The sequence below is a fragment of the Solea solea genome, chromosome 7 (genome assembly GCF_958295425.1).
Source record: "Solea solea chromosome 7, fSolSol10.1, whole genome shotgun sequence".
Lineage (NCBI taxonomy): Eukaryota > Metazoa > Chordata > Actinopteri > Pleuronectiformes > Soleidae > Solea > Solea solea.
The window spans coordinates 5074913-5101589 of record NC_081140.1 but is presented as its reverse complement, the minus strand read 5'-3'; the positions used below and the strand labels follow the sequence as shown (position 1 = coordinate 5101589).

The 26677-nt window shown below is 40.2% G+C and overlaps 1 protein-coding gene across 1 annotated transcript in view; it reads right to left on the bottom strand.

The window, feature by feature from the left end:
• The window catches only part of sorl1 (sortilin-related receptor, L(DLR class) A repeats containing), an 85083-nt gene that overhangs the window by 31802 nt on the left and 26604 nt on the right, over positions 1-26677 (bottom strand). Inside the window, exons 6-11 of the mRNA XM_058633646.1 lie at positions 23692-23872; positions 13045-13146; positions 11671-11840; positions 6952-7144; positions 6430-6547; positions 19-92 (exon numbers count right to left, since the gene is read on the bottom strand). Coding sequence (XP_058489629.1) covers positions 19-92; positions 6430-6547; positions 6952-7144; positions 11671-11840; positions 13045-13146; positions 23692-23872 — 838 coding nt within the window. The remainder of the gene's footprint in view (positions 1-18; positions 93-6429; positions 6548-6951; positions 7145-11670; positions 11841-13044; positions 13147-23691; positions 23873-26677) is intronic.

Genomic DNA, 26677 nt, shown 5'->3' with positions numbered 1-26677 from the left:
GTCTCATGTTGTACTGACCTCTCTCCACCGGGCTCCAGCACTGCTGGATACGTACACATTAGGTTTGCTGGCCAAGTTCTTGCCCACAGATCCTGCAGCCAGAGGACAAAAAAGGCATTTTACACACAGACTTTAGTGGGGCTTCCCCCTGATATTACACACTCAGTGTGGCTACTGCTGTTGTCACTTCACTAATGGAAAATGTGTAACCAAAGAACTCAAACCATTGCATTCTGGGTTAGGGCTTTGTGTGTATTTCACCATTGCAGACACTGACAAATACTTTCCTCTGCTGAAAAAAGCGATATGAAAAGTGATACTACGGGATTTTTTTTTTTTTTTTTTAAACTACTCAGAGCCATGATCGTGCCTCTGTGGTGCTGAAATTTAGTGCGAGGCAAAAATTAATACTCTTTTCTTCTGTCAAATATTAAAATTCATTATGCAAAGCACCATCTGTATCAGCTTGAGTCGAGATGAGTTTTTGTGGGCATATGAAACTAAATCTGGACTCTTAGGCCACTGTCTTTAAAGGTGTGCTTGGAGAACCCACTGCCAGAGGTAAAGGAATCACTGCTGGAGGGTTGAACCGATTTTTACTCACTATCAGCACATCATGAATTTATTTCATCATCTTAAATCAACAAAATATGGAATTCACCCCAAGGTGGAACTACTTTAGGTTAAGGTTAGATCATATGGTGTAATCCACTGTTTAGTTTAAATTCACTTCAAGTTACTGCAGGTAAGTACTCGTATTCTGACAACGATCATGTAAAGTATTTTCAGTTTCATTCGTAAATATAGGAGACACTTTTCAAAATATCCACAAAGAGATAGTCCTCTCTGCTTGTGAGAATATAAAGCCCCTTTTCCACTATGGTCCCAGCTCGGCACGGCACGGCACAGCACGGCACAGCACGGCACAGCACGGCACAGGTTGGTTTTCCGCTACAAAAATAGTACAGCGGCGGGGTTTGTGATGCTGCTCGACTTCTCTGTTAAATATTGAGGATTTTGATATTTCCCTGGTCAATGTTGGAGATTAACCCACGTTTTTAGGATTGTTAAGTCTTTTTAACTGATCTACAGTCTGGCATTGTTCGGCTTCATTCTTGTGTCAGACGTCTCTTCCTGTGACGGCACTCAGTGGCCGGCAGTCTGGCGACATCATGCATATTATCGCCTCAGCTCGCTTGGAACTTCGCCAGAGCAGGTACTACAAAAAGTACCTGGTACCAGGTACTATGCTAGTGAAAACGCAAGCTAACCGTGCCGTGCCGAGGCGAGTCGAGCCGTTGGAAACAGGCCATAACAAAAATTCAAGTCCCCACCAGGTGGAAAGGGCTGGGGTTAGAGATGTAACGATATGAAAATTTCATATCACGGTTATCGTGACCAAAATTATCACGGTTATCAATATTATCACGGTATTGTTAGATGTGTTCAAAATGTTCCAAAAGTACTGAACACACACACTGAAATCTTTTAACCAAGTTTTATTTAAAAAAAGATATTTTACATTATATGATTATTATTATTATTATCATTATTATTATTATTATTATTATTATTATTATTATTATTAATAATAATTATCATCTGACTGACTGACACACACACACACACACACACAGGTCCTCACTCTGTGTCGGATAATAATTAAGTAGCAGCGGTCGTACACAGCATAAAAATTAAATAAAAAAACACAGAAACAAACACATTTTGGTCTTCTACGGTATGTGTCGTCTGCACACTACTCGCTTTCGCGAGACAAACCATGACGTTTCCCACTATTCCGAAATCCCGTTTTTGTTGACTTACCCGCTGAAAAGTTGTGTGTGGTGGTCACGGAGATGGCTCATCATATTGGAAGTGGCTTCGCGGAGATTTTTTTTTTGCATTTTCTGAACAAGGATTGATTGTCTTCAATTATTTTACCCTCAACATCCTTTAAAAATACAAAATATGCCCAGATTTCTGATCTTACGGGGGGTAATCTCTGGAGCGCAGGTGGCTTCAGCCGTGTTGTCGCTGGACAGACAGTGCAAACTGCGCATGCGCGCCCGCTTGAGCGAGTGCCGTTCAGGTGCTGCTGCTTCTCCAGGAAATGGGCAGTATCACTGTGAGTTTTTCGGTAATCAGTTGCGGTAATCAATCACGGTTTTAACGATAATTAAAATTTGAAACGGTATGATAACCGTCGGGAATTTTACCGCGGTTTATCGTCATACCGGTAATCGTTACATCCCTAGCTGGGGTACCCCTGAGCAAGGTACCCAACCCCCATTGCTCCCCGGGCGCTACTCAGTGTGGCAGCATCCACACTGAATGCTCCAGCATTTAGGAGCAGTGGCTCCTAAATTCTAGGATGGGTCAAATGCAGTGAAATAATTTTAATAAAGTAATATATATATATATTTTTTTTTTTTCATAACAGTTCATGAGGTGACATAGAGGAAGGAGGAGAATCCTAGTATGTTAACATTTGGTGCCGACATTTTTTCACATCTTAAATCCACTGCACTGAGGTGGACGACTTTTTGCAAGCAACTGAAAACAATGTCATCTGCTTTTGTTTAGTTTGATGCTTTATGCAAGCTGAATTCCACTTTAGCGGTGTACTGTACTCTAAACTGCACATTAGATTTGGGTGATAATAAAATATTAACATACATAATACCACAGTTTATGGAAATAGCCACATTAACATTACCATTACTATCATAGAAAAAAACTGCTGCCCAGTGTATATTGAGGTCCCTGCATCATGTTAAATGTGCCTGTACCTTTAAATAGGTGGCCTTTTGAGAAGTTAGTTGTAGAATTCAGGAAATGAAGAAAGTGAGAGAGTTGTTGTTGTTAGTGGGTGCATGTGCGCTTCATGTCCACATTTGCCAGAGCAGAGAGGGGTCTGTGCATGGTTCACCACGAACAATGAAGTTAAAAGTGACAGTGTTCAGTAAAAGGTCTGAACAGTCCTGATGTGCCCTGAAAGTAGTCACGCAACATCGGATCTGGGCTTCCCCACCCGTTATTCAAACACAAACTCACATCATGACTGTATGTTTGGTTGTGTACAGATGACTCTGCTGCCAGCATGTTTGTTTCAGCATGAGTGAGAGAAAACGGAGGAGCCTGAGTGATTCAAGGCTCTACTCATGCTACCAGAAAAAAATACTGCAGTCAGTAAGGGGCTAAGGATGCATATAAATAAAATATAAAGCAAATGTGTCCTTGTAGTGGGAAATAACACTTCCTCTTACTCCTACATTGCTTGTTTCAGCACACAGAGCACTTATTACCTACACTGGCATTCTCAGCAGGTCACTGTGGTTTAGTCACATCACCTTTTGACACAAGACCAGACACTAGTCGTAAAAGTGCATCCAAATTTGTTCACCTTAAACTCAGTACGTGCTCAGCACAGCTTATGCATATTTAGTCTAAACATCATCAGCAGGTCCACTGCAATCTGAGCAAGGCTCAGAAAACATGATTTACAGTCGTCTGTACTCAAGGCCATATTGGTCTCCCAGCAGGCACCTTCTGTTCTCCACACAGATAACGTTGCGACGCAAGAGCACCAACAATAAAGCTATGTAACTTTTCTCATGTGCCTCAGAGCCATCGTTGACCTGCCTCTGAGTCGCCTGCACTGTTTGTTGTTGTCACTGATGAGGAAAACGAAGCTAAGCTAAGGTAACACCAGTGACTTTCCTGCTGGGTTTCAGAGGCAGAAGGCTGGAGAGGATATGGTGAACTTGCATATGAAGTGATCTGATCCCAAAGAGAACCGCAGCACCTGATGTGTCGCATTTACGGTGAACAAAGTCAATAAAAGCTGTAATTGTTGCCAAACTTGAAAGTGAGTCATAAATGCATGCACTCATTCAACCCTTGATACTATGAAGCAATCAACCGTTTTTAAGAAGCTAATAAAACATCGATTTAATCATTCAAAAACATTGTATTTTATTGCTTGAAAATGCACTTGTTCTTTGCCTCGTGCTTTTTTGTTTGCTATTCTGACCATGGGTGGGGCTTAAGGAAGCTGCCTGCTGATTGGCTACTGAGTTTTGGAGTGACAGCTCAATGGACCGGAGGTCGTCACAGGCGTGGAGTCGCTGTCTGTGTGGAACTCGTTCCCCAAGTTTTCCCCGTCAACAGCCGACAAAATAATTCTAAGTAGTCTGACGTTTATAATCTGACAAATGTCAGATACTTAAAATTATAAGTTCCAGATGGAAAGATCAAGTCTATTTTCAAACAATAAAATTTATTGATAGTTTGTATATTTTGGATTTTTGAATGATTAAATGGATATTTTATTTGCTTCTTAAAAAGTCTTGTTTGAAAATATTGACACAATTCCATAATCAAACAGCTTTGACTGAGACAAAGACAAAATTATAAAAACGTTGATATGTGCTAAAATTAAACTGCATCACTGTTTAATTGAATCGACTTAGGTACTCTACTAAACTGATATCTAAACTGACCAACCTTACTACATAATGTATAGAAAAATGCACTGACGTTGCATTTATCAAATAATAATAATACTCAAACTAGTCAAGCATGTAGAGGAATGAGCAGTTGAAGTTGTTGTGTATGTAAACATTACAGCAGTAGTGTGTCTGCATTCATGAGTGTGTTTGACCCGTTGAGTGCCCGACGGGGACTGCAGCTGTAATTAGCCCATCTGTTTGAGAGCGATAATGAAGCAAATGGCACTCCTCCCTCCTCTCCCGCGCTCTCTGTGCCCATTATGCATTAAGGATTTAATTAGAGGGACTGGTTTGGGCACATGGAAAAACAGTCTCCTAGACACTGGAGAGCATAAACACATCAATGTTTTCCACCAGCTGTGACAAGGCAACGCAGCCTCCGACAGCAGGGAGAGTCTGCTGCGTGATTCTGATGGACTTTGTCGGCCACATGTTGAAGCAGTTTCCTCATCTTCTTATAGTATTACATTCTCTGGCGAGTTTGAGAGGTCCACCAAACTTTCAAAACGCTGAGACATTAAACATGTGTCTCCTGCCACATTTTTACAGAGAAAGACAGAAACACTGTTCAGACACCACAGAGGACCTGCAGAACCTTTGGTGTGGCTTGTTTCATTTTTTTTCTTCTGTGTATTCAGAACAAGAGGAAGTTGAAAATTGCACTTGCACACACCTCAGCAACAACAGCTGACAAGCAAAAGCTAGTATGTTCTGCTCCTGCATGAGAGGAAATGCTCTTCCCTTCCCTACCAGCAGGTGGTAACAGTCTGTATTTGTCTTTGAAAAACGGAAGGAGACTGGAAGACCTTTTGTCACTCAGTCCTCACTGCCGATGACCATGTTCTTGTCTAACAATGGTTTGTGTTTTGTTTGAAAGTCATTTGCTTGCTTTGACATTTCCGTGTCTCTTCTCGTCTTCTGAGTGGCTGGAGCTAGGTAACCAATCACAGGGAGCTCTCTCACTGATGGAAGACTTTGCAGATTCATGCTGAATGAGGCATAAGGCGTCAGTGGGGCTCCTGTCCAAGCTGAAAAGGACCAACGGTGCAACACACACACACACACACACTGCCCCATTGAGGGCTATGGACGGTAAATGAAAGCCCAACAGTTTACAATTCCAGGATAAACGCAGACTCAGTCAGTGAGCTGTCAATTCTGACACACCCGCCCAAAGTCATCTGTTGTGCCTTAGAGCTGTAGTAGGCAGGATCACTATGGAGAAGTAGATTTGTCTGCTTGGACAGAGACATGCACTTCAAATGTGGCAGACCCCAGGCAACCTCTCCATCTCTGAAATGCTCTGCTCATACTGGCACGCGATTCATTGTGTTTTCTCTTTTTTGTTTTGTGTTGGGGGTTTTTAAGGCTGCAGCATAGGTACATTTTGCTAGTGCCAAAGGGATGTATGCAAACATGCAGCTGCGGAGTAGAACAGCCAATAGGAGAACGCTCTCTCTCTCTCGAATACAATCATGGCTTGAAAAGTTTAAGAATTCAATGAATTTGTGGAGTTTAGCCAGCAAACGACACATGCAGTTTGTTTCAAACATGATTTAAATCAGATTTCTACGTGTCTCAGTCTCAGAATATTGTGGCTGCTCAAATAGGATTCCAAATTCAAATCTTTGGCATGCCTTTTAGCACGCACGGCAGCAGTGCCAGAACTGACTGCACAGCAGGCTGTAGTCACGTCAGCCTCTGCTGCAGCTGAGACAATGCACCTCCATTTTATCCACATCTGTGTTAGAAAAGCAGCATCACAAATGTGGCTTAAATCTATGTTGTTACCACATTTGTTGATTATGTCTGGACCCACAAATCCTTCTGAGTCACTTGCAGTTACAGTGTAGAAAAAAAAAAGATCTGATTTGCCTGCACAAAAACATGATTGTGCAGTTTATGCTTGTCGTCTCACCTGTGGCCATGATGAGTCCAGGTGCAGAGTCCTTGGATAAAATGGGCATCCTCCTCAGCTGGATGTTGAACAGCTGGCTCCAGCGCTGGGCCAGGTGAAGAGAGCAACCTTTACTGAGCTGGAGGAGAGAGAGACAGGCAGATGGTGTTCTTTAGTTATTTATTTGAGCCGTCTGCATTTCAGATTTACCTCTCAGCAACATCCTCTACGACAGAAGGGGTTAAGTGAACTTTCAGCAAAGACCAAAACCTCAAAAGTACTTCTATCTTTATTATTAGTAGTGTGTATCAGCAGCCTCCTCCTCCTCCTCTTCTTCTTCTCCTTCCAAACATTAATTAAAAATCTATTTTTACCGTAATGAACCGACAACACTGATAGAATATTGCTGTCTGCCATTGACTTTGAACCACTTTTGTGTTTCCATTGTGAATAATATACTGTATCTCAACTCATATATCCGAATATTAACCTGTGCTGTGTGACATGACGCATCACACACACACATGCCACAGTTCTCTGTACCTGACAGTCCACAGTTCCTCCCAGGCTGTCGGCAGCAGGCGGCTGCAGCAGCTCCCATGTCCCTCCCTTGTCGAAGGTGATGACGGATCGCATGTTGTTCTCGCTGACCGAGCCGTTGATGAGCGTGGCGATGAAGACGCCCCGAAGCCCCTCCACGCGATGCAGGTCTGCAAACGGCTCATTTGCAAAGTACCTGAAACACAGAGGAGAGAGATAATGGTCAAACTAAGGGACGGCGTAGAGTCTTCTCCTCTGTCACTATGATCAACAACTATTCACTTTGTTGTTGTTTGAGTGCAAAGCCTTAGATTCATGCTGTTTTATATCATAAGGCAGGGGTGTCAAACTCAAATAACCTGAGGGCCAATTACCATCTAGTCTGGTCAAGCAGGGGCCAAAGAGGGAAAAAAGTGGAAAAAACAACTAATTAGTAGCCGGTGGGCAATATAAGATATTCATTATGATATTAGACAGAATTGCAAAGTAAAAGTGCTTGTTTTAATATAAAATGATTCACAATAAAAACATATTCATGATGCACAAAAACGGAGAATTAAATTGAAAATTTAGCAAATAATGACGAGGATAATTGTGATTAAAACAGCTTAAATAAATGTAATTTCATGTTGAGTGTAATACATTTAATAAAGCAATGATTACAACCGAATGTCTTATTACTATTATAAAAATATCACCGGCAAATACATTTAGTCTTATATTCTGTCTCTATTCCATCACCTCGCACAGTGGTGGGCGGGCCGCATGTAATTGATTGGAGGGCCACCAGTTTGACACTTGTGTCATAAGGAATATTTTGTTTATGTTGTGAGCGACGAGCCTCCTCCACACCTGTGCTCATCAATGAAGTGGTTCAGTGTCTCGCCCAAGGACACGTAGACTGGCAACGTTTACAAAAAAATAAATAAAACAAGAAACAATGATCCATCGCCATGACAGTAGATGAGATAAGATAAGATGCCTTTGTTGTCATTGTGTGTTACACAAAACATAAACAACAGAGAGGCTCATTTGTATTGGCAGAACCTGAGCACCTGAGCCAACATCGCTGTTCAAAAACATCTCAACGTAACATCTTCCTGAAGGTAATAAATCATATTCTGATTATAAAATATGTATACAGGGTCCTTTGTGCATATCTTGTGCACTGACAGGAGGCAAATAGAGGACAGAACAAGATTTAAAGGAACAATGGGGAGGACGTATTTGGCGTTACTGATAAATAATTGCATAATAACCTTTCAGTAATCCCAGGGCAGTTCCGAGAGACAAGAGGGGGCGTTCTACTACAACTGCTCTGCATACAGGTGCCTCTGGTAGAAAGAGCCCAGCAACTGCTTATCATGCACTTCCTGACACTAACATGTGTCAAGATGGGTGGAGCCTTTCAGGAATAAAGACATTCCCTCAGGTCATCTGTCACGTATGAAACATGTGTTGGATCAAGCCCGGTCCTGCAGACTTCTGCTTTCATGCGATCACGAATGAGTGATGGGCAATTGTTTGAAATTATCGATATAAAATGAAATCATTTTCATTTTTTTAGAGACGCTCAACAACGTCTGAGTGAGGCTTAACACTCTGGAAAGTGTTCAATAACAATAAGAGCAGAGCGGAAAGCCTTCTGTATTTGAACAGCAACATGTTCTGTCACAATGAAAAACAAACAAGAGAGAGGGAGAACAAGCTGCGGGGAATAATGAACGTGATCTTACAGAGAATTACAGAGGTGGAATGTACAATGTAGTAAAGCTGACAGAATTATTAACGACTCTTCTCATCCACCGAGCAGTCAAGTTGAATTTTTATCCTCAGGGAGACGTTTCAGGTCAACAATGGGGAATAGAACATTCTACAATAGTCCTTTGTCACAAGCGTCAATATGATAAACAGAAGGATCCAGTGGAGTGTAGAACATGGTGATGCTGCTGACTTTCCTGAACAATAGCTTAATATGACATTATTTGTTTTGTACGAAGAGTATGTATAGTGCTGTATATGCTGAGTCAGCATACAACGGTATTAATATTTAGTTAATCTATTTAGTTTAGTTTCAGGTTTATTCTTTTACATGGCTTTGACTTTCTTATATTTTTTTTCTTTGTTATCGTAGGTTTTATAGTATCAGGGGCTGGAACTTTCTTTTGGATCAATTCATTTGTATCTTATCTCATCTATCATGTATTTTGTTGGGCTTTTTAGTAAGTTCTTTTTTTTTGCACACACACCAATTAGTGATAGTCAATTTGACCTCTGCATTCAACACACACACACACACACACACAAGCACAAGCCGGGCACCGGAGCAGTGGGCAGCACTTTTCTGTGCCGAGGGAGCAATGGAGATTGGGTGCCTTGAACCGGTGACCCTTCAGTTACAAGCCCAATTCCTTTCCACTAGGCTATGGTGTAAATTTCCCCAAAGTAAAGGTGTTGCTGATATTGTGTGCTGGGAACTTTTACTGTGAAAGGACATCAACATAGAGTAATTCTATCTTTGTCAAGAAAACAAAAGATGCTTTCTCCAAATCAGTTCTGTTTGTTAAACCATGACAAATAAACGCGACTGACATTAATAAAACGCCACGTATTTTATTTAACTGCTGGCTAAATAAGAGAACAAAATAGTTCCTTACACTATCAATAATAAAATAACAGTCAGCAAAACAACACGTCTCTGATTACACTTCTATGGAGGATGCTGAATTAGACATGATCAGTAGTTGGCAGTATGGTAACACGGCTGATTTTTGACTCAACCCTGACGTGTCACGTTTCAGCTCTCCTCTGCTATGGACTAAATGACATGAAAAACATTAGCTGAGGAACATTAAGTGGGTTACAGAGTCGGTGGACGGACGGGGATTGAAAGGAGAAGAATGCTCGTTTTAAGCCAAGGCTTGTATGCAGTATAATTTATGGTAGACGTCTGTGGTTTTTCATTTGGAGACCTCTCAGGGAGTGAGACAGAGGAGAAGAGGGGGATCTGTGCTGGTGTGTGGATCAGTGATTTTATATAGTGCAAGTACAAATTCATACCTCAGCAATAACTTTAGCATTATTTACATTTAATATGTCTAAGGAGACACACTCGACACACTGAGAGGCAGATGTCACCATGCAGCGGCTTAATATAATTACAGTTCATTATCTGTAATTAGAGTTTTATCATGTAATTATTTAGCTGTTTATATCTACATGTATTTATACACAGTGTTAAGAGGATAGAAGAGCAAACACAGCCTTGTACTTAAGTCACTCCCTCAAAAAAGTTGATTATTTCAGATTGAATAAGTTAAATAGATTATATAAAGTGTGAAAAGTTGAATATATGTATTCAACATCTGTATAAATGGTTTAAAAGGAAAAAACAATAGATGTTGGTATGTCATTTAGGCGAGGGTCTTGTTTCACTTTCCCTTTCACATCTTACACCACCATGTTTCTAGAGCAGCCCGAGCCGATAAAGCGGAGTTTCGGGTTTTTAAGTAGTTTGCTTACCGTGCAAACAAGGAACCATGCACAAGCACATACACGCACTCATGCGAACATACAGACACAGAGTCCACGTTAACATAGCGTACTCAACCAGCTGGGGACGTTCAGGGACAATGTATACTGTAAAAACAAGTTTTGGTTTATTAATGGACTATGGTGGAGCTAATTGGACTACGGCAGGCTGCTACAGCTTACATAATTAATACCAAATATCATTAGGAAGAGGAAATGTGTAACTTAAGGTTTAGTTTGTCCTGCACATGCATAGTAATTCTTATTAGAAAAAGATTTAGACAAAGTAAACATCCTCACTTCATATTGGGTTCACACTGAATGCTTGTGCACTAGATGATCTGCTGTTCGCTCAGGGAGCATGTCTCATGTTTTATATAGGGTTTGCATGTGAAAGTCATAAACACACTAAATACTTCTCAGTATGAAGCAACACATTTATTTTTTACTGGACATATTTCACCATAAAGCTTTGTTGAAAGAATGGAATCGGGGATCTGAAAGCCAAGAGTGCGTTCACTTTGAAACAGGAACAGAATGTCTTGTGTTCATGACGCATTCAAATTGTGGTGAAAGATCATTTTTGCACTGCTCATGAGATGCGAGTGGTTTGCATAAAAAATAGGATTCTATTTCCAAAAAGACACGTGTCTCATATCTCATCAGTCGACGTGTGATTAAAAGAAAAGTGAGACATTCTGTGACCCAGCCTCACGTTAACCAGTAACAGCCTGTCTTCAGGAGCATGGCTGTAAACGTGGACTACCTTCCATTATACTGTGAAATAACAAAAACACATCTATTACTTCAAAGTATCCAAATTGAAAATGAGTGATTATTGTCGCTAAAGTGCGGCGAGACTAAGTTACCAACTGGATCCTTCTCTCTGAAAATACACGCATAGAAAACTGATCCAGTAAAAACTGGATGGAGGGTGTGCCATGTTGACAATGAGGTATTAATACTGTTACTCAAATAACATGAAGCAACGAACCCGTAAAGTACGTGTGAGGACAGTGGCTGATTCAGTGTCCTTGGCAAAGATTTGGTTTTTTAAAGCTGGCCATGCATCTTTGATAGGATCTTAGTGATAATAATTCTCTCAGTCTTTTGTGTCCAACAAGCCTAGCAGGTCTGGCAGTGTGTGTGTGGGTGTGCGTGTGTGCGTGTGTGTGTGGGTGTGTGTTGCACCTGATGAGTGTGTTGCTGCCAGAGCCTTCAGGACTGTAATAGAGCACATTCTCCAGCGACAGAGAGAAGGAAAGGCCTTGTGTGTCTGAGATGTAGAGGTGTGTGACGTTGTTTAGGTGATTGACACACACAAACACCTGGTCCTCAGATGCATCTGCTATGTAGTATTCCTGTTGAAGAGAGAGAGAGACAGACAGACAGACAGACAGACAGACAGATAGAGAGAGAGAGAGGGAGACAGAGACAGAGAGAGAGTGGGTGACATACTGAGGTCAGTGACCTACTGTCTGGTTAGACTGAGGACAGAATACATAAGTAGACACATTGTGAAAAGACTCTACGTCTGTTATACTGTTGACAGTAGTGTGGCTGGTTTTTCCACATAAATATGAAAGTCGTCATTTATTTTCTACCACATTATTCCACCAGTTTGCTCATTTCAAGTAATCCACACTTTACATGACATTACAAAAAAAAACATTATTGTGTTAGTCCTACTATATATATATATATATATATATATATATATATATATATATATATACATATAGGTAACTGGAGTTGCTTTAATTAACTAAAGGAAGCTAAAGTTGTATAGTGATGTGATGTAAATCTTCTGTATGATACTAAGATAACGCAGCACCTGGGACAACGGCCTTGTCCAGGAGAACTGTTTGAGCTTAAATGCATAAAAGTGATGTGACTGGTCAGTTCTCGCTCAATTTCTGCAAGCAACAGTGAAGCAACCCATTCAAAGTAAATGAGAAGTGTTTCATTTGACACCTCCACCCCAATCATGCGAGTCAGCCTTAAAGTCTATATTTAACTGCCCTTTACAAAGATGCACACACACACACACACATACAAACAGAGAAAAACAATACCTTGCTCGTGTGGTTAGACCTAAGCACAGGGCAAATGAAGGTATAATAATTTGTTTTGCTTTATCTTACAGCTTCAAAATCATGTTGATGGCTCAGTGACTTGTTACAGGGACAACGGAGCTTCAGTCAGTCAGACTCTAAGCCTTTGGTATAAACCGGGTGCAACATCATGTCATTCAGTGACTTAAACTGTCAGAATCAGGTCCAGCAGTTTCACGAGTAATGCTGAACAACGGTGAGTTAAAAAAAGGCTTGGAAGTCATCAAACGTCTGCTTCGATTGTGGCGTATTTCCTTCAGTGACAGCACATTCAGCAAAACTTGTATGGTGGTGCTTCACTGACATTATTGCAGGAGAGGAGACCTCCACCTGTCCAATCGTCTGCACCCAAATGTACCGAGTTCTTGATACACGGCCCAATTTGAACACGTGGTGCTTCCATAAATTCTTAACTTATGAATCATTACTCTTCATGTCGAAGGAGACTCACTGTGATTGGATGGCGGGTCATAAACTGGGCAGCTTTCATCGGCTGGCGGTTGTAGGAGACCCAGAGCTGAACAGATGACGACTCATGGCTGCCAAGCAGTTTCTGGAGAGTAAAAGGACACAGAGAGCAGCACTGTTCATTCAACTACTCATCACTTTGTCAAACCATTAAACATCCCGGAGGCAGGAAATATGGTAACATGCCGTGAAATTCTGCTGCATCAGCTCCAACTTGGAATCAATATCCGGACTGACAAACAGGTTTTTGAGTTATGGAGGAACAAATTGTGATGTTTTTTGGGGGGAAAGACAACTTTAAGTCCCGTCTAATTTACTTGAACACTTAAAAACATCAATGTTGTGTCAAATGTTTGATTGACAAGTATTTACTTCCTTTTAGTTATTTATTTTTAGTGTCTTGGTCTCATAATGAACACCTTTTTTGTATAACTAGAGAAATCACTGAGGTAAAAATATCACAGAATAAAAACAGGGATAAAGTCCATCTCATATACAGAATAAAAAGAGGACATTAAAAAGCTTATTTGCACGTGAAATCCATCCATCCATCATCTTCTACCACTTTATCCCACAGTGGGTGCTGTGCCAGTCTCCACTGACACAGGGCGAAAGGCACCTTTGTACACCCTGGACAGTTTGCCAGTCCATCACAGGGCCACGTATAGAGACAAACAACCATGCACTCACAATCTCACACCTACAGGGACACATTTACCTAATCCTAATCCCCATATTGCATGGTTTTGGACTGCAGGAGGAAACCAGAGAAAACCCACGCACGCGCGCACGCACACACACACACACACACACACACACACAGGTCTTCTTGCTGCAAAGGCAAGCGTGCTAACCACTACACCAACAGTGTGGCCCACATGCGACAGGTAATTCCACCAAAGATTTACATCAAGATCAGCTTTTCTCATACGTGTTTTTTTAATAATGAAAACAGCTCCTTTAAGGTAAAAAAGGTTTCTTTGCTCCATATTATAAAGACGTCATTGTAGGTGGGGCAAGCATGTAAAGCACATATTTGAACCGAACAGTAGTTTTAGGGTTTAAAATTTTGACTGGTGCAGTTTAAGAGGAAAACAAGGAAAATCCAAGACAAAAATGTGTTGTCTTGTGGAGATTGATATTGTTTCAAGCATTACTGCTCGAAATGGGCTTTGGATGGAACAGACAACGTACACGTCAGATCTTAAACTGAAGGGTGTGCATCGTCTCCCACAGACTGAGAAAACACTCCCAGTGTCAGAGAAAACAGATGATGAATGATACCCGAGATTGTTTTTCCTCCACAGCCTTTATTGCCTACAAAGAAACCACTGCATTCAAAGGGGTGTGCACTTTACTGACATCATGTTCCATGATTTCTGGGTCATGAAGGTTCAAATGTCAACATTTCTTTTATTGCTAAGTTTGACCTTTTCCTGGATCTTTTGCCAAAAGAGTATTGAAACTATTGCCTATTTGATTTTTTTGAATGTGAAATATCACAAGAATCTTGGAATTTTAAACTGAAAGATAATATTGGTTATTGTTTTCAATCAATTTGATGATAATGTTGAATATCTGATTCATTTTATTATCCTTGATGGCAAATCCTTAAATATTTCAAGTTACTAATTTAATCTTCTTCCTTACCACATGACATTAATTATATAATCAAATCAGTGGATCTATTGGATGACAAAATATTTATTAAAACTGTAAACATGTAACATCCTGTTTATGTTCTTTTTTTTAAATAATTTCTGTTTTGGACTCCTTAATTCATATTATGCTTGTTGTTTACCCTATTTTCCTAATTATTACTTTTCTTCAATACCTGATTATTCATAATTTTCATTATGCAATAATGATTTTCATCCATTTTTTGAAAGGTGCCATGATGTTTGACCCATTTTATCATCTGTGAACTATCAAAAAAAGACATAGTTCAAATGTTGAAGATTATCTCTCTAATCTGAGATTTTAACCCCAGAACAGACATTGAAAGTGGAATTTAAAGAGGGAAAAAAAAGAGCAATCAATTACTTGTCCAGTGATCCAGCCTCGGCTTCAGCTTTCCAACTCTAAACTGCATTAAAACGGAACATGTCACACACTTTAGTCCAGGATCCTCTAATCTATTGTTAAAGCCATGAATGAAGGTGGTTGCTCTTCTCTCTGTGATTACTCCAGCCTTGAGGCTCCACTTCTGCACTTCTATTTACACCTACTCTATTAGTCAGTTTACATACTCTCCTCCACTCTTTGTATAAATATATTACAGAGAGCGGAGCACATCTATTATTTACTCTGATCCACTGTTCAACAGCCTCTAGAGAGGAAGAGGTGGCAGAAAAGACAGAGAGGAATGAAGACACAGGGAGGATCGGGGACAATTCAGAGGACGGAATTCAACCAGGAAAGCAGCACATCGACAATTCTCTTGATTCATGACAATAGAAATAGAATATAATGATGAGCCTTTCAGTGTCTGCGTCCCTGAGACCCTGAGTTGAGATGTCAAAGCATTACTCTAATTAAAACAAGCTTTTCATATTAAGATGTAACTTCTTAACAGGTTTTGAACTGTAATCACCCTTTGGATGTCAAAGATTGTGTGCTGCAGCACTTATTATTATGGATAGCATGCTATCAGATGTGTTACACACCGAGTGAGAACCAGGAGAGGTGAGCTAAGGTTAACTTCAAATGACCAAGAAGTTGAAACTGTTAGCTTAGCTACATCTAGAGCTAAATAAAATAGGATTCAGGTGAAAACATTGACGTAGAGCTGCAGTATATTTGGGTAAGGATGAGTTCTTTTGCACTTTTGACCTCTGCATTTAACCCATCCTTATTACACACGACCCAGAAATCCAAAGGAGGATTGGGTGCCTTACTCAGGGGCACCCAAGTCCTTGACTCACCCAGGGATTTGAACAGACAACCCTCCGGTTACATGCCCTAGTTGTATGATATATGATACGTTTTAAAAAATGACATTTTCATGTATTTTCTTGGAATTTACTTTCTTTTTCTATTTGTTTGGTTTTACTTTGTAGTACACACATAATAATAATTCACTTGTCCTTATCTATCTCATCTAGCTAACTTCCTGTTTTACTTTGTAGGTTTCCTGTCCGTTATTCCAGATTAACCACACTTGTTTAGAATTATTTCACCTTCCCTCACTATTGTGTTTCTATTGCTAACCCTGCAGCTCATCAGCATCTGCACATTCTCCTGTGTTCTCTACAAGTGTATGACTTTGCCTGTGCATGACTTTATGTTTGTGACTTTACGAGCTGTTGTGGAGATTGATCACCTGAAATAAAGTGCTGGAGCACGACCAGGTAAATTCAGCGCTGCAGGCTCAACTTTGAAGGTTCCTGGACTTTCCCTATGAGCAAGTTCTTTCTGAGGGGGTAAAATATTAAGCCAAATAAAATGAATAAGCACTTTAGCAGGAACTGTGCACAGTCAAAACACACACACAGTTCTTGATAAAGTCCTTATTTCCAGGGGGAAGTCCCTGCCTAGTGCAGAATATGAATCAATTGAAGATTCATATTCTGCACTAGTGTTGGACAGTTAGGTTATTCTAAGTTCTGAAATTGAATTTGTTTGTTACACTTAGAAAATAAGTTAAATAAAGTTCCTTAAGTTAAAAAAAATAACATAAAATGTTCAATGTAAAGTTAATGAAAGGCATATTACAACAATCAGCAGCTTACATTTCAACAAAGTGAGGCTGCAGTTTATAGAAAAGGTAAAAAAAGAAAACAAGTGTACTTGAGGCCTGCAGTAAGGCGTCGTGTGTGTCCCTTGAAAAGATTTGTGTTCCTTCTATAGTGCCCAAGCATCCTCAGACAAAGCATTTCAGCCTTTTCCATTCACTCTATTGATTTATCCAGCGTAGCAGCCACATCGACCGTGTGGTGTGAAAGCAAAACAGCAACTAGTCCCGAGACAAATGGAAAGAATGGAAAGAGGGACAAATGGAGGTATGGTACGTAAAGAAAAAGTATATATAGAATTATGAAAGGTCAAAAACACAATCGTTGTGCATTGTGCATATAATATGTCGGTGTGAAAGGAACCAGTACTTTTCTTTCAGAAATTCAGTCAGGGTTTTCAGATCAGATCAGATCAGATGGGAGTAAAAGGGAAAAGTTAGACAGGAGGATGTTTTTGATGTAGTTACATGTGTAAGTGACATGGCGATGATAAATGATTCCATTTGATTGCAATCCAGAGGCAACTGTGATAAATGGGTGTTACACTGTGTTCATGATCACTCAAAGTGATCCTCTCTACACTATCAAATCCCTGAACTGAGATGTGGGTCCTGGGCTTGAAGCCGGTGCATGTGGCAAACAGACAAAATTGGAATCATTTTGAATGGATTGCAAATATAATACAAAGTTCCAGTTGCTGATATTATCGTATCCTGGCATTTATCAGTCCAAATCAAAACACAGCCCTATTTGCAGGGATAGCAGGAGTAATGTTACTGCTGACTGAGCAAACAACTGCCTGCTGCAATTATACAAACTGTAGTGAATAGCGAGTGTGTGCAGAGATGCTTGAACACCCTGGGGCAAGTAAAGAGATTCCTTTAGATCCTGAAAGACAACATTTATTATGTTGTCCAATAAAAATACTTGAGTTTTTTTTTAATTTTATTAAGTTTCTATGAATTACTAAAGTTGACTTCATTTAAAAAGGCTTTTATTAATAGTTTCTGATATGTTTATTCATTTCTGCTGTTTCAGCGCTGTGTAGCACAAAGATTTACAGAGACGAATAAAGGCTAAGCTAAATAAAAAGCTTCTGTACATGGTCAGTGGTATCAGCATAGAAGAAATATGGATATTATATATTCATTATTGGCGTTTGTAAGGGCAGTTATTTTTGTATACGTTTCTATCAGTGAGATTCATGTTGTTAGACTTGCATATCTCTACATCCAATGAACGCCATTTAAATCCATGTGTATTTACTATTTTTTTTAGGGGAAGAGATGTATTATCCTCAAAAAGTCACAGTCTAGACTCTCAAAGTAGAATCACCTGCAGGGTCGAAAATGTTAAGTTTTTAGTACAACTATGAGCCTTTTATTTAGACTGATTCTTTTATTAAGTCTTTCTTCTCTCCATTTTGTCCTGAGAGTGACGAGTGCAACTATTTGCCAGCATTTACAGAGAATGATGAAATCTAATAAAATAATGAGGGACAACCATGTGTCCTTGTAGGACATAGGAGTTCAGCAGGGCTCATTACTGGGTACTTAACCTCTGCTTTACAGTAGAAATATTTACACATCATTCGTGGACACTGTTACATACCTCTTTCATGATAACCTACTTTCCAGATAAGCTAGTCAGGTTACCGAAAAACTGTCAAACAACTATCTAACTGTTGTCTCCAGCTGTCTCCATCACCTTACATACTGCAGCAGTCACCTGTGTGTGCATCCATAACCTTCGGCTGTCAGGTCACTCTCAAAACAGTTATTCTAATATGAGAATTATAAAATACCAGCTTGTCAAACCTAAGTTAAGCCAATTTGATAAAAGATTCTGTGTTTGTGGTGAGTCATGCACACATTTCCCAATGATTTGCATAAAACTAAAACACCCTAGTGAAGCATTAATACTTCCCTGTAACCCACAAAGCAAAAGAGTGAGAGAGAACGAGAGCTCCGCTCAAAGCGCAGTAAACAACAACAAGGTGACAAAACTGGCCCAGAGGAAGAGTGTGTTCACTGGTGGCTCTTTCATTTAAGGCCAACACTAAATCATATTGAAAGGTACCTTCACTGACCCCAAAACAATCTGGAAATGTCACAGGCTAAACCTCTGAGGCAAAGTGTCTTTGTTTCACCCAACGGGTGTAGGCTGATTACCATCAGACCTTTACATTCTTGAGAGTTTTGGTAATGAGGTCCCCTGTCTGCTCTTCCTCCAGCCTTTATATCAAGGAGAATCTGTTACATATTCATGACCCACTGCACCTCAGACAATAATGTTATTCAGATCAGCTGGTAAAACTGCAAGAAGTCAACATGTCTCATCTCTGTTCATCACAGGGTCTGAGGAGCCTGTTTAAATGGCTCTAGACAGAGTTTTTCTTCTCTTACATACTGATAATTAGGCTAGTTACACCTGGTTTCTCCTTTGATAGCCATCATATCGCACTGGCACAGCAAAGACAATCACAGGTTTCATATGAAGAATCATCAACATACCCCATGAGTGGTGCGGGGTTGGTTCCTTGAGTATGTAATGTATGAAACCACATTGATACACTAAACCTAGAAAATACTTCAGGTATTAAATAAACTGTATATTTAATCAAATAGACACTTCAAAATACAAAGTATGATGCCTGTGGTTTTAGTTTTGTTGAATGCGTGGGGTTTTCGTTGTTGAATGCGTGGGGTTTTAGGAACACAGTTACAGATAATGGTGTTTGAGCACCATATTTTCAGGCAGTGCACCTGAATTTTGTTGCATGTAACATGCAGTGAAAAAAAGGCATCTTATTTCTAGGCTGGTGTCTATGTGAGTTGATTAGATCTCCTTTCCTCAGAATCTCTAATGTTGGATACAACTCCATTTATGGCTCTTTAATTATCTTGGGCACTTCGGCACAGCCAAAGGCCCTTGTGATATTCATATCCATTATTCTAATCCTATTAAAATAGGATTCCACTTGTCATCATTTTTCACTGTCACTATTGCTCATAGATGTAGGAGGGCATCTGACTGCCTATGCTTCCAAAAGCGGTGGCTCAGTCCTGATCTCTCTCTAACAACACTGGTCAACAGTTTCTGCAAAGTCGTCATGTTTCCACGGTTAAGTTGAGCTACCAATGTTTAATAAGACAGCTGTCCTTGTCCCAGTATACAAGCACTAGCAAGGAATCCATTTAATGAAGCAGTGTGTCTGCCTCCGCTACACTAGATGGCAATATGCCCCCTTTCAGCTTGTTATGCTGCATTCCATTTACGTCGGAACTCAGAATTAGGAGTGACATCGCCCCGGTGATGATGTGACGATGTGTTCAACTGATTTAATGTGAAACAGATTGGACAGAAGTGCTATGAACGGTGAAAGTAGCAGTGCACCACAGCAATGTCTGCAACCAATATTTTCTGATTTCCCTATCCTACTGAAGGCACCAATAGTATTCTAATGAAGGCATCACGAGCAGCTGTGCACTGCAGGTTTCTACATAATCTTTAGTAAATAAATCAACAGCCCACCCACGGCCTGAGTGATGGTACATGTTGTCAGCCAGGAAGAGATAAACAAAGAATACACCTGGTAAACATAACCTCAAATTATTATCCACTCTAACTAAAAATGACTTATGTGTTTTTCTACCTTTTCATCAGCAACGGTTTAATGACAACAGTAGTTAGGACAGTGTAATGAAAAATCTTTGAAAAAAGGGATCACAACATAGCCAGTGTCATCCTCCGTATCGTTAGGAATTACAGAAGATTACAGTGACAGTGAAAGAGAAGTAAACTGAAAATGAACCATTTTAATCAGTAATACATGTATTTCAAGTCGTACTGGTAATGGCACATAACAGGGAACTGAGACGGTTTCACTTCACAAAGTTTTTCCAAGTTGATGAAAAGAGTCTACCACAGCACCACATTTCATCTTTAGCCGTCTGCCTCCATTTGTGTTGGTTTCTGAATAAACATAACAGCGTCCCTGAGTTTATCTGACATCCTGTTCCCTGCTGGTCACATTAATACCACCTAGCACTGATGAAGTGCTTAGAAACAACCATGTCTGAGCAAAGGATGCAGACAGAAAACCCTCACAATCAAGTCAAGTGTTGGAAGTACTACTTTGTCCTCTTCTCCTCAGAGTCTCTCTGATCATCAGTATTAGGTCACAGGCTAAATTGAGGTTCCGTTCTCTACCTACATTGTTGGATTTTATCTAGTTTTAGCACAGAGCTTTTGATGGTTCTGGAAGTAGGGAGATATTCTTAGAATTACAAACTATGATATGCATTGACAACAAGACACTGTTATTTGTATTTATATCTGAAATATATGTTAAAGAAAATGGTGAGAAAATGATATGTGGCTGTGCTTCACTAGGGCTAAATGAGATAAGAAGTGGTAACCTAAAATTATTTTCACAACTTTGGTGATGCAAAACATTCTAACTTCCTGTTCACAGTCAGATAAAACTGACGCGGGATGATGTGCTTCCCTTTTACTGTGCTTCTTGTTCTCAACCAGCATTTACCTGAATAAATAAAGTATGGCGTGTACTTATTGCTGTGTGCGGATGAAATGTCTAATCGAGATAATGATTGCAGTGATCAGCCATTTAAATGTGGGATAGTAATTACTGTATAAAAGCTGTTAATAAGCTTTGTTAATAGTTCACTGTCATTTCACTTGGTCTTTCTATTTTATTTGGTTCAAAACCATTGTTGTGGGGACATGTTTGGGTTGTAGTGTTTGATTATAATTACGTGTAGGTTAAGGTCGAAGGATGGGCAATTAATTGTGATGGTTAGCGGCAAGGTTTGTAACAGGACTAGCAAAATGTTTAGAGGTGAACTCCGATAAACCTCATGCAATGTTTTGATTCCCGTGCTGATTTAAAGCACATTAGACGCAGTTAAGGCCCAGTGTGTAAGACTGTAAGACTGTAAGACTGCAGACCGCAACAAACAGACGACTCATCCACTCACACCTCCCTTTCCCAAGCACATCAGGGAGCTAGAGTGCGGTATTCACAAACTACAAGGTGTGGTGCCACAAGATGTACATCAGCTGATGAGGTTCCAATAGATACAGATATTACTGACGACATAATACATAGAAGGCGATGGCTGAATGATTTGTTTTAATTTAATTTATTTCAATTATACACTCATACAAACTTATGAGTAGTTAATTTCTGCCAATAAAGCGTCCTAAATATTACACACTGGCCATCAAAACTTCTTATGCCAACTGAAATTCATGATTAGATCTGACAATGCGTCCACCACTAACCTCCCTTTGTAATCAACTGTGTCTGAAGGACTACAGCAGCATCAAACCGCGGTAAAGCTGGCGTGCAGCAGAGAGGAAAGCTTATCTCGAGCAGCCTGTGAAACTAAGGAGGAGGTGAGATCCAAATCATATTCACCATTTGCTCCACTATCTGTTTGCCTGCTGCATAGATGAGTCTCCTGCTACGCAAACACTGTTGACTAATGATGACAAACAGAGTGTTTCAAGTTACCGCCAGCCAAATATTGATCTAACATCTGTTGTACTCAGCAGAATATGCTGAGGTGGGAGATTGGCTGCTCATGACATTGCTTAACTTGGCTGCAAAACAATGTAGGCTGTTAAAAATGCATGCAGGTGCACGGGAGGAACAGCAGGACAGTTAATTTGAGATGCTATGAAACATTGTGGAGTGCTGGTGACTGGTACCGTATGCATAGACTGGGGTGGGGAGTTATATCTGTCTAACCACAGGAACTGCAGAGAACTCTGCAACCGCGCCAGAGACAGCAGCGGTGGCAAAACCAAGCAAAAAGGGAGGAGGGTAAAAAAAAAATCAAGAAACACACTGTCTTTTTAATTTACTCCAACACCTACAGCCAATATTTTCTGGCTTTTTTATTTTACAGTTCAGCTGTTTTGCTTTTACCCAGAAACTCCAACAACCTCAACAAATGGCCTTTAACCTGTAACAACGAACAGTTCAACTGTGCCAGCGATTCTCAGGACAAACAAAAGGGACTTTTTAATTTCTAAGACACGAGCAAAAACATTTTTAAAATGATGTCATTATTGCACTATAATATTATCTAAATATTTAAATTACCAAGTATTAGGTTAGGTTATTCTTCTCATTTGCTTCTTAAATGTGACTATGTTATGGTTCATTGGCTCTTCTATGGAAATACTCTTTTATTTGTCAACATAACACATGACATGTGAGGTTGTAAATTTGAGGTTTTTAGAAAGCCCTCGGAGACATATTTGAAATAGCTACATTTATGTTTAAATCGAAATCATTGAGTTAGTAAAGTGAATGTGGTGTAAAACTGACAGCACATGTCCATCAATTTTCACTAAATACTCAGATGTCATAAAGACCCCATGATATGACTCTTAAAGCATTAGTAGATGCTGCATATTTAGGCACGAGGATGATGATGATGATGATGACTCATCGTGTATTCGGGGGATTACACTAATTCCCGACATAACATTGAGATGTATCAACGCCATCGCGGTGATGATCCTGCATTTCTCTGATCCCTCCCTCCTCAGCACCTCACTGGCATCATGTAAAATCCAGTCTCATCCTCGTCCTCTGAAACAAAACACTGTTGTCTCCTCCTCAGCCACTGGGGTGGCAAGAAGTCCTCCAACAGGAAGAAGACGGTTTTGCTTGTTTACCTATGTCGTCATTGACTAATCAATACTGTGACAAGAACGACAGCCATGTCATGAGGACTTTTTAAATGCCGGGTTTGTAGGGAAAATGTATTCTTTGAAACAAATCAAATGGGCTTGAATTAAAATGAAGAGAGAAACCACATACTGCAGATCCATTGTCGGCTAAATGTTCTCTCTCTTACCCGGGTGGTGGTGGCGAACATGTACTTCTCACGCAGCTGGAAGCTGTCCACCTGCTCCAAGATCACTTTGCGGTTCTGCTCACTCTGGAAGAAGTCTGTGCTGCTGAGGATGGTGGAGACTCCCTGGGGCTCGTGTCTCTGGACCAGCACTGTTGTGGGGGGATCATAGGGTTCAATACCCCTAGGATGGGAGAGACGAGAACAAGGGTGGAGGAAAGGGACAAGGGTAACAGAGGGAGACATTGCTGTGTTAAAAGGAGTGTTGGAAAAGGGAAGGCAGGTAAAGGAGAGAATGCCAAAGCTGTTTGTTACCAGGCTTTGTTTGCAGCATTCTTGTTTCCTTGTATGTTTAAATCCATTCATTTCCTTCCAAATACATTATGTTTTAGCACTTTATTTAACAGTGCCAGTCTTCATGCAGACCTGCATTTTATATGTACCATATGTCTCATCTCCAATAATAAAATCTTCTGTTCAGGAAAACTTTGTGCTCTGAAACTGGGGGAGCTGAACACACAGACACACACAAACTCTCGCCTGAAGAGGATTTTCAAACCTACAACAGACTTTGGAAGCAATTTTAAATGTTCTAATCCTGAGAAAGAACAGACTAGACGATACAGTCGCACACTTGGCATTTAATCAATCAATACCAGGGAGAAGATGCCAGAGATTTAGGATCTCACCAAACCTTGAAGAATGATTTAACGTGACTTCAGAATATAAAGAGACATGTAGGTGGACTGTCGTCAGTTAATAGCGGTTGTGTGTGTGTGTGATGTTTTGTACTGAGAAACACAAAAAACTGTGGATGAAGTCATGGCTGAGTCAACGTGGCTTGTACAAGTTATTGTTCTAAACAAAAGGATGCAAAATCCGTGTCCCAGTCAAATGTTTGTATTGGTTATTGCAGGGTTCTGATCACACATGTGCTCTTATATTGTGCAGTTCTGATAATAACCATCTAATTCATCACAAATGCCCAACCATAAATCACATGACTAAACACAACTGTTTTCCACGTGCGTCACATCGTAATCCGCCGCCCCAGGTGACCATCATTTGCCTAGTGTCACAGGTGACGACTGCTTTGCCACTAAAAACATCAGTGTGACAACGTCACTCCTGACCACAGCTCATTATAAAACCAAACCTGCCGTGAACCTTGACCACTCAGATGAGCACAGGTGCATGAGCCGGTTAAACCATGTCAGTGCTGAATGGGAAAATAGTTACTGCTTCAACTGTCTGGAACTAACAAAGGCAGTCGAGCCTTTTGACTCGTATTTGCTTTTTCTAAAAGGTTCAAATTGTTGCCAAGTTCAGAGAATTCCTTTGAGTCCAAAGACAAGGCTACAAAACAGCCACCAAGAGAAAAAAGAGTCCCTGAGGCTGTTCTGCTTTGACCTATTCCATGCCTAATTATTTGGCTGCTTATTTATTGATGTAGTGAAAAACTCCATCCTTGGTGGCATCCAGCTAATGTTGATAATCAGTGTTTTACACTCAGATGTTTTATTTAGAAAATTCTACCAGCTTCAGGAAGCTTTTTCAGACGTTTCAGTGTGAAAAACATGTTCGGCCCTTAAAGGTTACATCACCTAAATCTGTCTGAGTATTTCCGGCCTTCGCTGAACTGTTGGGACTGTTTTCACCCTGTCAAAGGATCCTTGTCACTTTGCTCCCCAAAATACTAAAAACAAAATGTCAGAGCAAAATCATTAATACAAAAATAACTGTCTGTCGGTCAACCTCGACAAACAGCCTGGTGGAACTATTTGTGACCAAGGACTACGAAACCATGGCATAGAGAGGCCCAGAATGAATGAAGGAGATTCACTGCTTCTTAACTTGAGCCTTTCAAATCAGTGTGTTTTCCTCCAGAGTCTCGAGAGCTGAACAGAGAGAGCAGTGTCTCAGCTCGGCCCTGACTCTGTGGCATTCTTTCAAAGACTGCTGTTCAACTGATGGAGTGCTTAAGAGGGCTATTCGCAGTCTGTCTCTGTCTCTTCCTCTGAATTAATCTCTGAACACTTCTGAAAAGCCCTTCCTCCACTGTAACTAATCTTCTGCCAGTCTTATTAGTAAACACGCAAAACCGTACTGTAAAAAAACAACAACAATATGTGTGTATTTATTCTCTATGAATAGATTCTGCATGAATTGGATTGTTTGCGCAACTGTCTTTATACACAACTTGTTTTTTTCCCCACGTTCATGAACGCAGCACCAGCACTCCATGTTGCTTCCTTCATCTGAAAACAGGCCCTGTCAAGCAATACTATCAGACCTTACAATAGCAGCACAGATGTAGCAAATGTGCTAACTCCGACATATTTACATTGATGCTTTTGCTGATATGTTGATCAATGTGCATTGTCCTAATCAAATAAATGAAATGAAATGAATAAGCAGCACAGGGCAGGCAGGGACAAGAGCCATTTTTCATGTCAAACTGCTAAACAAGCCGTTTCCTGAGCTCAGAATTCACTTCTGAGCTCAAATATTTTGTGGGTGTTACTTTGTTTTCAGACGTACACCAACCTGCTTACAGTTATCTTGCAATGACTGTGTCAACATACAGCGAATCACTTCCTGTGTGAAGCCAGAAATGTCTCTGGGTGACATGAGATCTAACCAGTGCTCTCATGTACTGAGAAACAGAGAGAGGGTATTTTTTTTATGTTGAAAAGTGACACTGACATTTTTAACACAGAAAAGCACAAGCAGCCAGTCACTGTTCACACGTGGTGCAGCCCTGCACAACAGCTACCACACAGCTGTTCCCATTCATATTGACTAGCCGATATGTTGTTTGTGCATTCAATTCAAAGTTTTGACCTGCAATTCAAATGTTTATGTTGATATGTAGCATTTATGTAATGGCTCATAGATTATATATTTCTCATTAAAATAAATAATTAAAATTAATAAATAAATACATACATAAATAAAAAACCTCCTATGGTTGTTTCAGAATTCTCAT